Below are 14,338 nucleotides of genomic sequence, written 5' to 3'. Positions count from 1 at the left end.
AGAGCAAATGTCAGAATACAAATGTCAGAAAATCTTGTGTGGAACAATTTGTCTAGTAGTTTTGTGAGAGCAAATGTCAGAATACAAATGTCAGAAAATCTGGGAGGAAATCAGTGTTTTATTATTATTATTATTATTATTATTATTATTATTATTATTATTATTATTATTATTATTATTATTATTATTATCATTTTCTGCAGAAGAAAGCAAGCCAGACAAGTTTGTAATGACATGAAGATGAGTAAATGAATACACAATTTTACATAAACATATAAACATAGGATATAGGAAACTGTAAAAAACAAAAAAACAATAAAATTTAAAATGAAAAAGAAAAAGATAAAAAGTCAAAAATCAGTTTAAATGAAATACAACGTGCCTAAATTTTAATGTTTTTTTTTATGTAATTATTAATTTTAACTATTATACAAATAACATAGTAATGTATAATATAATAAAGTTTCACTGTAAAAAATACAATAAAATAATAACTGCAAAAAAAAAAAGCTTTCTTAATTTTAGTTATGATCATACAGCCTAACAAATTCTCTATAGTGTGGTGTTTCACCTAGAACCACCGAGCGCTGAGTCTGAGTGCTATCTCTGAACAGCCAGAGAGCAGTCAGATCGTTGGGCAGGGTGCTCAGCCTGTTGCTCGAGAGGTTCAGGTAAATCACATTGGCAAGGTATCAGGCAGCCAGGGGTGGGATTCGTGCCAGGTGGTTATTGTGCAGTCCAAGTGTTAGGATTAGTTCAGATTACTGTGGTGAGGAGCAGATCAGTGTAGTAAAGAGAAACATGCCCTGGTACTGATGCTTTATTATAATATAAATACAATGGAAGATTAATTCAATAAAATTTAAATAATACTGTAGGTGTATCTATAGTGCAGGGTTGCTGATAATCCTTATACAATTCGCTGACACAGTAGCAAATTGGCTTTAGCTACACAAAATGTCAATAAAATTGCCAGGCGATGCAAACTTCACAATGCACGTTTGCACATCTGTCACTTTGATTGCAATTTTATTCATTACTGTTCCACCTTTAATTATTACTATAGTGTTTTCTCTCATGAATGGAAGTGGAAGCAGTAATTTGTATAATTTGGTCTGTAGTTGATGGGCCCTTTTGAAAGTCTGCTTTATGAAGCTTTAAAATATGATTTTTTTGTTTTTAATCAGTGGTTTGGAGCATGTTTCAAACATGTGTTTCAAACTCTCCAAAGTCACATGATTTCTGAAAACTGGGCTTCATTACGTCAATGTATAGAATTTTGGATTGACTATAAAAAAATAAAATATTATCCCCAAACTTTTATATCAGTCTTTCTGGTGACTCTTTTGAAAGCAAAGCCTTTTCATATTAAATTTATCATTAATGTATTACTGTTTCTTGCAAAATGTAAAATTCAAAGAAAATCTTTTTTTTTTTTTTTTTACTTTCCAGAAAGATATGATGTATATTTTAATTCTTTGAGGAGCTCTAAAAATTGAATTGCCTCTAAGACCAATGGTGTAATATCTAAACAATATACAATGGCAACCATTAATATTGGCACCCTTGGTAAATCTGAGCTGTGAGCAGACAGAGTCTCAGTCAAAATCAATGCATTGGAGAACATTTATGTAAAGAAACGAAGTTGCTTGTAAGATTTTCCTAACAAGCAACCATCATTTTTTTTTTTTAAATAACTCAATTTCAGAAAGATTTTTATTTATTTATTATATTTATTTATTATTATTATTATTATTATTATTATTATTATTATTATTATTATTATTATTATTATATATATTTTTTTAAATAATCCCACAAAACCGCAACCCGGGATTTTTTCACGCAAGAAGATGGCCAAAGTCGCGTATTATAAGTGGACTTGGCAACTCTGTCTCAGATGACTGCAGCAGCAGACAGCAGCCTTCTCTCTCTCTGGCCGACAGCAGCAGAAGCATGGCGGCGGTGGAGACACGGGAGTGCGAGACTGAAGGTTGCTGCAGCGAAGCGAAGCTCCAGTGTCCCACCTGCATCAAACTCGGAATTCAAGGCTCATACTTTTGCTCTCAGGTGAAGCTCTGACACTTTTGCTTTAAGAAACAAGTGAAGCTCTCGGTTTTGTAGCTCATGACACGCTACCGGCCTACGGGACTGAGCTCAGCATTAGCTAGCTAGCTGTCTTACATCACAATCAGACACTAATTCCTACTCTGAGCTTTGACGTTTACATCAAAGTGTTGTGCATGATGATTTTCTGGATGACAAATCTGTCTGAGATCCTTAACCCTAAACACTTGAGTGGAAATGTAATTTGCGAGCTGTATATTTGTTCAGCGTGCTTTGAATGACTTGAGCTCAGCGTGGCTCGCGTGCTGCTGCTCATTTGTCAAATCAGTAACAACATCAACCATTTAGTTATTTTATTTCCAGTCTCTAAACAAAAGGATGCATAAATCTGTGCAGCCTGAAAGGAAATGTAACGTTTAATTTTGCTTGGCACTTCTAGGCTGTGTCTTAAATCGTAGTGAGTTGCCTATATAGACAGCATTGTGGGTATCACATTTGTGTTTTATGAGTTTCATGGCCAGGATGGTCAAAAATGCTGTCTAGGTTGGCAGCTCACTGGGTTTTGAGACAAAACCCAGGAGTGGCCAGCAAAGTGAGCATTTTTGGGCGTCATACGAATGTTTAAAGGCCTATTCTCAAAAAAAATGCTGTTTAAGTAGACACCTCGGTACATTTTGAGACAACTGCTTGGACTCTAGCACTTGTTGCAGGGCAGATCTGCTCTTCTGCTTGCTGAGTCGAGAGGTTGATATGATGACAGGGTGCTACCAAGGCCAATATATCTGATTTGACATTTTCCACCGATTCCATCTGATTCAAACTTCCGCCCTTATTAGATGAGCCGCTGTAACTCACCCACATGCATTTCTAAACCTGTATGAATTTCTCTTCTCTGTGGATCGCCACTGTGTTTTTATTTTCTTATACTGTAAGTCAGTAGTGTTCGATGTAGTTTGGACCCCGACATTCTTGAGAATATCTTCTTTTATGTGATACTATAAAATGGTGCAGAGGTTTGTAATGTAGGCTATTATATGGGACATTTTTTTTTTATCATGCTTTCTTTCTAATTGTGCTGAAGTATATGCTTTAACTAAGGTTATGTACTTCCTATTCAAATAGGAGGTTGGAGCAGGACATACCAAAAGGTTCCTCTAATTTTTTTTTTTTTTTATAAAATAGCCAATAGCCTTTAGTTTACATCACGGCTGTGAACCTTGATTTATTGCTTCTTTATTATTAAGTGCAATTTTTATTAACATTTTTATTCAAAAAACTTTTGAACTGTAGTGTAATTTCATGTATTAACACACAAATGCCTCAAAACTAACAGGCATTACATTTCATTGACTCTTTAAGAAGTCAGTTGTATGCGTAACTTGTGTTTTTTGTGTGTGTGTGTGTGTGTTTTCAGGAATGTTTCAAAGGCAGCTGGGCCACCCACAAGCTGCTCCACAAAAAAGCAAGTATGTGTGTTTTATTGTGTCTCGGTGTTGAGTGATGTTCAAATCATGTCTTGCATAATGCCATCATTAATATCTGGCTTTTCATTTGCAGAGGAGGACAAAATAAAAGATGAGGGAAAGAACTGTGTGGAGAAAGAAATCAACACAGACCCGTGGCCCGGGTACAGATACACCGGTAAACTGCGACCCCATTATCCACTGGTAAGGATGCAGCACACCAGGGATGGACATGATCATTGACAGCATGATAATTACAACACACATACATTATCATAGAACAAAACAAATTTTTGCATTGCAAACATTGAATCTATTTTTCTTGGTTGTTTTCAGACCCCAACACGGTTTGTTCCTAGCAACATCCAGAGACCAGACTATGCAGATCATCCTTTGGGTAAGATTGCAAATCCCTTCACACATAAATTGGACCTCATTCTAAATTATGCCCTGCAAAACTCAGATCAACCTCTGTCATCTGCAATTGCCTTCTTGCTCCATGCCCTTTATCTGAGGCATTGCACTTTTCTAAATGACTGCCTTGTTCATTATTACGTCTGTTTGAAGTTTAAACTTTTGACCCTTGAAAATGGCCACTGACATACAAGCTTTTAAACTAATGGCCTCCATCTCATCAGCTAAAGTGCCGTTTGATTTTTAAATGGAGTGTTTGCTGCAGAAGTGCACGTCTGACCAGATTAACCACAGTTTAATGTAAATGTGCATCAAGATGTGCAAGGATAACCTATGTTTACAGAAAATTCTAGATTTGTTTTTTTTTTGGTATCTTGTTGGTGCATCTGCATCGTCATTATTGGAGTTAAATGCTCTCTTAATCATCCAGTGATCTAACAGCATGTCGGTGCATGCGCTCTGTGTAAGACCATAAGTAGAATATATCATTAGGTGCCATTCACACAGAATGCGCTTTTGTGTTGACAAAGATGTGACGGGGGCAGTGCAATAGGTAAAAGTGCAGGAAGATGGGGGTTGAACTTCTTTTAACTTGAGCAGCTGGTTTTTAGAATGCCATTTCATGCATGCAACAGTCAAACGTGTCCATGTTTACATAGAAAAAAACAATGGAAAAGCAGCACAATCGAATGAAAACCTGTAAAGAACTACTACTGTATGTATGATATTTCATGATTGCATCATGGTGACAGATTGAAAGCTGCTATTCATTGTTTTACAGAACATTTATGGCGTTATACCTTCAGTCATTTTGAATTTGAATTTCCTTGACTTTTGAGTTTTTTTTCCTTGTATTATTTCTGAACATATGTATTAGACAACTTTGATGTAATGAAGATGTAATTGTAGTTCATGCTTTTTTTTTTGCAGAGGTATTTAATAAGTGATTTGATTTGTTTAACATTTACATTATGTTGACAACTTCATGTGTGGTGCACTTGGAATAGATTTTTTTTTAATTAGAGGGTTAATAAAGAAAGTTACTTGAATCATGTTGTAGTTACATTTTCAAGTTGACTGGTTAAAAATCATAAAAATCGAGAATCGTTCAAACGTTATGAAAAAAATCTAGATTAAATTTTTTTGCTATATCGCCCAGCCCTACGGTGAGGCCAAATGCTTTATGGTGCGTTTCCATTTTGGTGATTTTATTTTATTTTAGTTAGCTATTTAGTTGGGTAGGGATCATGACTAAAATGTTTCATATGGTGTTACATATGTGACCCTGGAAAGTATTTGAACACATAATCCACTCCTTCTGTTACTGTATGATTTTCCCAAGTCCTTTTCATTTAGGACTACTTTTAACAAAATGTGTTTTTTACAAATGTTTTTGTGGTCATAATCTTTTCTGAATCAAGCAAATCAAGTGAAAAACTGCAATATTGTGAAATATTACATTTTAAAATAAACAGTTTTCTGTATTAATATGTTAAAATGAGTGTTCAAATACTTTAATGGGGCCCTTAAACAATTTTCATGATGGAAGGATATTTCAAACGATAATACAGTAGGTGTCTTTGTATAGAAGAGATTACACAAACACCTTTTTTTCTTATGGTATAGAAGCAGCTCTCATGAATCACTGTTTTGTGAATAAATGCTCTTTTGTCCTTCATTAACGGATGCCGCAGAGTCTTCCCGTAAGTAACCATTAAGGTGGTGATTAGTTGGTATTAGGCTCTTATAGCTACAGCCTTTCTTTCCTCTGTTATTAGCTCATCCTTGAGTCTCCGGCCCCTGGCTTTCAAACTGTAGAATAGTGATGTATTGAAAAAGTCTAAATGTCTTCAAAAGCATCCAATGGTTAGGTCAGGAGTGTGTGTGTATCTTTAATGTACATTCAGTAGGACTTCTATGGGAAAGCGTGTGTGTGAGGGTCCTGAAGTCACCTTATACATGTTTCCATTTACCTTTGTGTGTGTGTTTGGGGGTTGGGCTGCTGCAGTGTGTGTCTGAAACTCTTTTCTCGCTCTCTGCAGCTGCAGAGGTTGGGTTGTTGGCAGGTACGAAGTCCCGCCGCTTCCCATGTGTGTTGTCCTTTTGTTTTAACAGTGTTACAGGGAGCGGTTTGCTCCGCAGTGGGTGTGTGACTGTATTTTTGTGAACGAGCGTGTGCATGGCTCTGTCTGTTTCTGCATGGCTGATGTAGTTAATCAGCTGGGGCTAGAGGTGGGCGATATTACCATAGTTGTATCTGTGTATAAATAGTTGTTTTTGTTGGGAATTCAATAAAATTTTTTTGAGCATTTAAACTCTGGGTTTTTTTTTTTCTTTGCACATCCTGCTGTTCTTTTCCATTCCTCTGAATTCCTTCGTTGTTTGCGTGTAAATAAAGCAGTTGTGCCAGTTGATAACAATGCAAATGTATCTACCATGGTGCAAATGGTACACTACCAGTCAAAAGTTTGGTATAATCAAGATATTTTTTGTTGTTTTTGAATACTCTCCAGTTGCCAAGGCTACATTTATTAAATACAGTAAAAGACAGCAACATTGTAAAAAAAATTATTACCCTTTAAACAGACTGTTTTCTCTTATATTATATTTTAAAACATAATTTATGCATGTGATGGCAAAGCTACATTTTCAGCAGCTATTATTCCTGTCTTCAGTGTCACATGACCCTTCAGAAATCATTCTAATATGTTGATTTGGTGCTCAGTTTATTATCACCAATGTTGATAACAGTTGTGCAGCTTTATAATTTTATGGAAAATGATCTGTTGTTGTTGTTAGAATTATTTGACTACAAAGTTAGAGAGAACAGCATTTATTTGAAATGGAAATCTTTTTCAAGAATATAAATGGCTTAAAAGTCTCTTTTGATCAAAATGAATGATTACTTGCTGAATAAAAGTATTCATTTCTAAGTATCCATTAAGTATTCATTAAGCAGCAAAAAACTGTTTTCAACATTGATAATAAGAAGAAATGTTTTTGAGCAGCAAATCAGCATATTACAATAATTTCTGAAGGATCATAAATTGACATTGGAGTAATGGCTGCTGTAAATTCAGCCTTACAATCACAGGAATAAGTTAGATTTTATAATATATTACAAAAGACAATAAGTATTTTATGATGAGCATAAGAGACTTATTTCAGCAACATCAAAAAATTGTAATTATTGCAAAATTTAATAAAATATCTAACAAAACCTCCACATTAAATACAAAAATATATCTATATAAATTATATATATATCGCCCAGCCCTAGCAGGAACTGTCCGTGATTACGTCATTGCCAAACTGTCATGTCCCAGACCTCACTGGATCAGCGTGTGTGTTTTTATCTGTAAGAAGTGGTTGTGTTGTCTTTATTAGTTGACTGGACACCGTGCTGTTGATATTCTGTTGTGGTGAAGGTCAATAGGCAGAGCTAGTTTTTATATTTGAGTGATAGTAAGATGCTTTTGTGGGTAGATGGGTATCTGTGTATTTTACTTAACTTTAATTCATCACTGCTTGCAGGAATGTCAGAGTCCGAGCAGACCATGAAAGGGACGTCTCAGATTAAGATCCTCAATGCTGAAGAGATTGAGGGCATGAGAGTTGTGTGCAAGGTAAACCAACATCATAACATATGATAACTTTGTATGAACTTGAAGAATAATAACTGTGAAATATAGCAGTTGAAGTTTTGGGTGTTGTGAGAGCCATTTTTTGCCTTTATTTGAACACTGATTGTTCTGGCAGTTTGTTCTACGGTCTGTCAAGTCTATCACAAGTACACAAAAAAAAAAGATTTAAATTGTTAAACATAAAGGCAATATGTTTCGTTCAGCTGGCTCGAGAAGTCCTTGACATTGCTGCCATGATGGTGAAACCTGGAGTGACGACGGAGGAGATCGACCATGCAGTGCATTTGGTAAATATTCACAGCCTTTTTTCTTTTTCTAATCTAAATATTGCAAAGTAGTAGTCTGATCAGTGCAGAATGTTTAAATATAGATTTTCTAAGGGAAATGTGAAATTTCTTATGCATTCAAAATAATTTTTTATTTTTTTTTATTTGCTGTAAATCAGTCGTTCTCAACCTTTTTGACTCCAAGGCCTACTTTGTCCAAGAGTCCCTCCTATTTAAAGGGTTAGTTCACCCAAAAATGAAAATAAGGCTGCATTTTACTCACCCCTGGGGCATCCTAGGTGTATATGACTCTCTTCTTTCAGACGAATCCAGTCGGAGTTATATTAAAAATTGTTTTTGATCTTTCAAGCAGTTTCATGGCACTCAATGGTTGTTGCATTCCTTCAGTCCAAAAGACGTGAAATAAAAAGCGCCCTTCCATTAAAAAAAAAGTCTCACACAGCTCCGGGGGGTGAACAAAGGCCTTTTGTAGTGAATTGATGCGTTTTTTGTAAGAAAAATATCCTTATTCAAAACTTAATAATCACTTTAATCTAGCTTGTGCTCACTGCTGTAAACTAAGCAGTTCCAGGCGGATGATGTATGAAGTCAGCTTTACGCATGCACCGCCCAGAAGTGACTCATGCAGAAACACAGCGGAGGGATCAAAACAAAACAACAGTCACTAATTAGAAGTACAAAACAAGGATTTGTAGAGAAGAATGTCGGAGGATTTCGATATAAGCCAAGAGGAGACTGATTTTCCTTTGCTAAAGGAAACTTGAAACTCTTCTTATCCTGAAAACAAAAACAAACTTTCATTATACATGAGACTCACCGGCGCATGCGCAATTTTGACCTCATACGTCATGCTCCCAGAACTGCTTCTGTGTGCAACTGTTGGTTCAAGTTAGATTAAAGTGATTATGTTTTGAATCACTACAGGAGGCCTTTGTTCACTCCCCGGAGCCATGTGAGACACTCTTTTTTTATTTATTTATTTTTTATTTTTTTTTATTTTTTTATGGAAGGGCACTTTTTATTTCACGTCTTTTGGACTGAAGGAATGCAACAACCATTGAGTGCCATGAAACCGCTTGAAATCAATCAAAAACTATTTTTAATATAACTCTGACTGGATTCGTCTGGAACATTTACATCCTATACACCTAGGATGCCCCAGGGGTGAGTAAAATGCAGCCTAATTTCCATTTTTGGTTGAACTAACCCTTTAAGCTTTACATCTGGTACTTTTGTTATAATAAAAAGGGGAAAAAAATTCAATAATATGTGTTGCCAGATTATTATTTTACATAATACATAGGACTTTAATTAACATTGTTAATGTAACTAAATTGAAATAATTTTAAGACATTTTGGGGTTCTCCTTGGAAGTTTGCCATGGCCTCCTAGTTGGCTTTTGATTGATAGCCACTGCTGTGAAGGTCATGATTCAAGCTGGAATATTGTTTACTAGTTTTAATTCTGGGGAAAAAAAAAAAGTGTAATTTTGACAATTGGTTGACAACTATTTTTGACCATATGAACTCTTGGATTTTTGTTTATTTAGTTATTTATTTACTTCTATCCCTCACCTCTTTTAATTCTACTGTTGTTTTCATTTGAGCAGGACAGCCTGTATGAATGTTGATGCTAATGGCAAACGATTTGTCCATATTTGTTGGTTAAGCATGTACAGCGAGGAACTGCTATCCCTCACCTCTGAACTACTACAACTTTCCCAAGTCCTGCTGCACCTCTGTCAATGAAGTTATCTGTCATGGGATACCTGACCGCCGTCCCCTCCAGGAGGAGGACATACTGAATAGTATGTATCAGAATACATTTGATCATAGTCGTATATGTATGCTATGTATGCTGTATCTTGCTTGCAAGACTTTTGTTGGGATATCTGGTTTTTGCCCTCAAGAGGGCTGTTATGAAGAGATATAAACACCCTCCCTCTAGATTGACATTATATTTCATATTTCAGTTAGTCCAGATGTCAGATAAACATTCACTGCACATTCGAGATATGTGTGACTGATTTTTCCACATGTTCACATTTCTGTGAATGCATTGGCTTGTTATCGCAGAGTTCTGTCCAGAGTGATGTTATTTCCTTCTGCGCAGTTTAGGTCCCACTGTCAAAATGCCATATTATTAAAGCAGTTTATTCTTGTTACTGTCATAATAGATAATAAAAAGAAACTAATAACCAGTGACATGTAGATCTCTTTATTCCTTGCTACATGTTTTGTCATTGGTCACCTTAATTTAAATATCATAGGGAACTGAGAACTACTTCTATTTAAATTGAATGCCAAATTTACATTAAACAGACTTTATGCTGAACATCCAGGGCTTGATGGAAACTGCAGCCTTTTTTTTTTTGTTGCACAGATTGTGAAAGTCTGTGCAATGGGTTTCTGTTAAATGAAGAGTACTTTGCTCATAATAGTAGCTGGAAGCATAATCATATTTTGTGTCTGTTTGTGTAGTTTTCTACAGAGTTCTGAGTAACATATGCAGAAATAATCTTAGAAAGGTAAATTGCACTAAATGTTACATGTTCACTTGGCTAATCATATGTAATTTTTTCCCCCCCTTGCAGTCGACATAACAGTTTACCACAATGGTTACCATGGGGATCTGAATGAAACCTTTTTCGTGGGTGAAGTAGATGAGGGAGCCAAGAGATTGGTTCAGACCACTTATGAATGTCTAATGCAAGCCATTGACTCTGGTGAGTATGAAAGCACATGCAAGCAACACTAAACCATTCAACAGACTCCATGTGACTGAGTTTGATTCATTTTTGTTGGGCTAGATTATGGAGTGTAGTATATTTGTGTGATGTGATGTACACTAATGATCTTTAGAGGGCAGACTTGTACAGAGGGATATCGGTGATGTGACCTGAAGAAGGTTTTTTCTGTCTTGTGTCTAGTGAAGCCTGGTATCCGTTATCGTGAGCTGGGAAACATCATCCAGAAACACGCGCAGGCAAATGGGTTCTCTGTGGTACGGAGCTACTGTGGCCACGGCATTCACAAACTGTTCCACACGGCACCAAACGTACCGCACTATGCCAGTGAGTAACATCTTGTCAGAAAGACCCCATCTGAATGATACAAGCATTGCACACTGAGATGTAATTGAACCTGCAGAAAGCTCGTACACTTAAAGCTTGTACTGTCCTTGTTTTATGTATTTTTACAGAGAATAAAGCAGTAGGAGTGATGAAACCTGGTCATGTGTTCACGATTGAGCCCATGATCTGCGAAGGTAGAAACAAGTCACAAAACAATTGTCTCATGTTTGAAAGTTAACACATTCAAAGATGCAACTGATTTGTTCATTTACAGGGGGGGGGGGGTTGAATATAATAGGCGCTTTCAAAGTTAACACATTCAAAGATGCAACTGATTTGTTCATTTACACTTCTCTTCAAAGCTTTAGGGTCAGTAAGATTTTAATTTTGTAAGAAATGAATACTTTTATCCAGCAAGGATGTATTAAAGGGGTCATATGATGCTTTTTTTTAAAGATCATTATTTTGTGTATTTGGAGTAACAATATGTTGACATGCTTTAATGTACAAAAAACACATTTCGGTCATCCATAAAATGCATTGCTGTTCTGTTGTAAGTAACCTTAAAGCTTCCTAAATGCATCTACTTTCAGAAGGACAAATAAAGTGCTTTTGCTTTCAACTAGATACACACAGCATCTCCCTGACATGACTGCTTCAACACTAACTGCGGTTACTGAAACCACGCCTCCTTTCTTTGCGTGAACATTTGGGTGACATTACACAAATATTTCCACATAGTGATGTAGAGATGTGGGGGCGTGTTTGAATGAGCTGTTTTGGGGGCGTGGCAGAGTTTTAACTTTGATAAAGAATATCTCTTTGGATTTGAGACTTCAGTCTTTGCAACTTTACAGATCTTCTTCATGCACTCAGAGCTTGTAACAGTCCAAAGAGAAAGGAAAAATTTAAATCCCATCATATGACCCCTTTAAATCGATCAGAAGTGAGAGGCATGTATGTTACAAAAAATATACATTTCTAATAAACACTGTTCTTTTGAACCTTCTATTTGTTGAAGGGCCCAAAAAAGAAAATGTCGGTTTCACAAAATTATTAAGCCATTTGGTGCTCAAATTAATAAATTAAACTATTTTCAAAATTGATAGTTTCTTGAGCAGCAAATCAATACATTAGAATGATTTCTGAAGGATCATGAGATGCTGAAAACTGGAGTAATGATGCTGAAAATTCAGCTTTGCCTTCACATGAATAAATTACATTTTAAAATAAATTCAAACTGTTTTTCTATTGTAAAAATATTTTGCAATATTACAGATTTTACTGTATTCCTGGTCAAATAAATGCAGTCTTGGTGAGCATAAGAGATTTATGTAAAAAAAAAAAAAAAAAAAAAAAATATAAATATATATATATATATATATATATATATATTACAAACCCCAAACGTTTGAAAAGTAGCCCTGACAATTGCACATGCAAGTTTTCTTCTTTTAACAGATACTGTTAACTATACAAATGTGAGATTTTATTTGATTTAAATATTGTAATCAGTTGAATATTTAAGAGTCTTTGCTCTGTGCAGGTGGCTGGCAAGATGAGACGTGGCCAGATGGTTGGACTGCAGTCACTCGTGACGGTAAACGCTCGGCCCAGTTTGAGCACACGCTACTCGTGACGGAGACAGGCTGTGATATCCTCACACGTCGCCTCGAGGATAATGGCCGTGCTCACTTCTTGTCCCAAATGTAGGATGGTGGGGTCATATGAGCCCTATTCTGCAGTGGAGGATACAACAGCTCCGCCCCATATCACCAATCAGCCAATCACACAGTGGTTCTCTGTTGGGCAGGAGATGATTGGCCACGTGGCCGTGACAGTGGATTTGGGCAGGAGTTGGAGATTTGTTAACTTCTGAATGTGTCACCTGACCGTCACATTAATCAGCTTGGATCTGAGTTAATTCAAAGGCATTGGCCTTTAACCTGGTTACAGTGTCGCCACACTCTGTCTACATGGCAGAGGTATCTGTGTGAGTGGTTTTGTGTGTGTGCACCTGTGTGTGTGTTTGAGAGAGAGAGAGCACGTTGACTGTGTAAGGTTTGCTGTCTCAATCTGCTTCAGTGTGTTTGTCTGCCTGGTTCGTTGCAGTGTACCGTGTTTGTTAGCCATTTTTGGGGTTCGAGATGCAGTGAGTGGATGTGATGAAACACTGGAGTCTCTCCAAATCTTATCAAATGTTGATTGATATATGAAAACTCTTTACAGCTAAAAGAGTGCCTCGTAACGTTATTGAACATTGTACAAATGTTTTTCATGAACTTCTACCAGTGTCGTGTTTGAGTGACTGTGTCTGTGAACACCTAGAGGAAACATTAGCTTAAGTACAATAGTTTAATTATGTTTTGCCTGTTTGATGGCCTTTCTGAAATATCCTTTCACTGCAGTCACCCTTAGTCAATGAAAAGATGATATTTAATTGTCTTTGGTTATTTAATGCCACTTAAAGAGCAATGCGAAAATCTGAAAAGGAGTTGGAGGCCTCTTTGTCTGTTTGACGCATCTCATGAGATCAGTTTCACTGTTTCAGTATTCAAGCTGAATTAAAGTATATTTTCTCCTTTTTTGTGAATTATTTTTATTTTTAACATTTTATTTTACAACAAAGGCCAAACATCAGACAATCATCACAAAGGAAAGACATTTCAGCAATGACTTATGAAAGTAACTGAAAAGATCATCCAAGAGATTTATCTGTTTTGAATTGTTGTTCGTTTTTGATGAAACAATTAAATTTTTAGCCAGGTGTAAGATTCATTCCATCACTTCAGTTCTTTCTACACTTTACAAAAATATATAGCTCTAAAAAATAATATAGAGTGTCTATATTAAAACTCAGAAAAAACATTTTGTAAAATTCACACTCTCCCCCACACCCAAAAGCTCTGATATAGCTCCAAAAATCTCTTCTTCTTTAAAACCGTAAATTTACTGCTACCATACACAAAGGTGGTTTTAAAATAAAAAAGTGGTTGCATACTGTTAAAACTGATTGTGGTAGTGTTATCTTTAGGACTGTCGACTGTATAGAACCGTGTCAAGCGAAAGCGAATGTCCGGCGACCTAAAACCTAACTAACTTTATACTGCACTAGTTCACCACTTTTTGAAATTGTTGCGTATGTGTATTTACACACACACACGTCTACTCAAATATTCTGCAATTCAAGATCACTTAGGGCGCAAGATGATATGTTTTTGTTTATAATTTAATGAACAAGTAGGCCAAATGTGAGCAAAGTGCAGTTGTACTAGAAAATATGCACCTATTTAATTATGAAAAGGAAAAGAAAATGAAACCATTTAAATGCTTACAATAACTTTACATTCTTACATTATTTACCTATGTGCAGAGCCTAATTTAGATATG

General features: G+C 36.0%; 1 protein-coding gene across 1 annotated transcript; it reads left to right on the top strand.

Annotated features, from left to right (window-relative positions):
- Nucleotides 1–1,900: 1,900 nt before the first annotated feature.
- On the top strand, nucleotides 1,901–13,533 carry LOC109079119 (methionine aminopeptidase 1-like). The gene is given in 12 exon segments (XM_042768744.1): nucleotides 1,901–1,922; nucleotides 1,925–2,070; nucleotides 3,482–3,533; nucleotides 3,625–3,734; nucleotides 3,867–3,927; nucleotides 7,479–7,570; nucleotides 7,792–7,875; nucleotides 9,544–9,682; nucleotides 10,469–10,600; nucleotides 10,805–10,948; nucleotides 11,077–11,142; nucleotides 12,495–13,533. Coding segments are annotated over 12 exon segments (1,215 nt in total). The 3' UTR covers nucleotides 12,662–13,533.
- Nucleotides 13,534–14,338: the final 805 nt, after the last annotated feature.

This window comes from Cyprinus carpio, chromosome A13 (genome assembly GCF_018340385.1).
Source record: "Cyprinus carpio isolate SPL01 chromosome A13, ASM1834038v1, whole genome shotgun sequence".
Lineage (NCBI taxonomy): Eukaryota > Metazoa > Chordata > Actinopteri > Cypriniformes > Cyprinidae > Cyprinus > Cyprinus carpio.
This window is presented reverse-complemented; position numbering and strand designations above follow the sequence as displayed.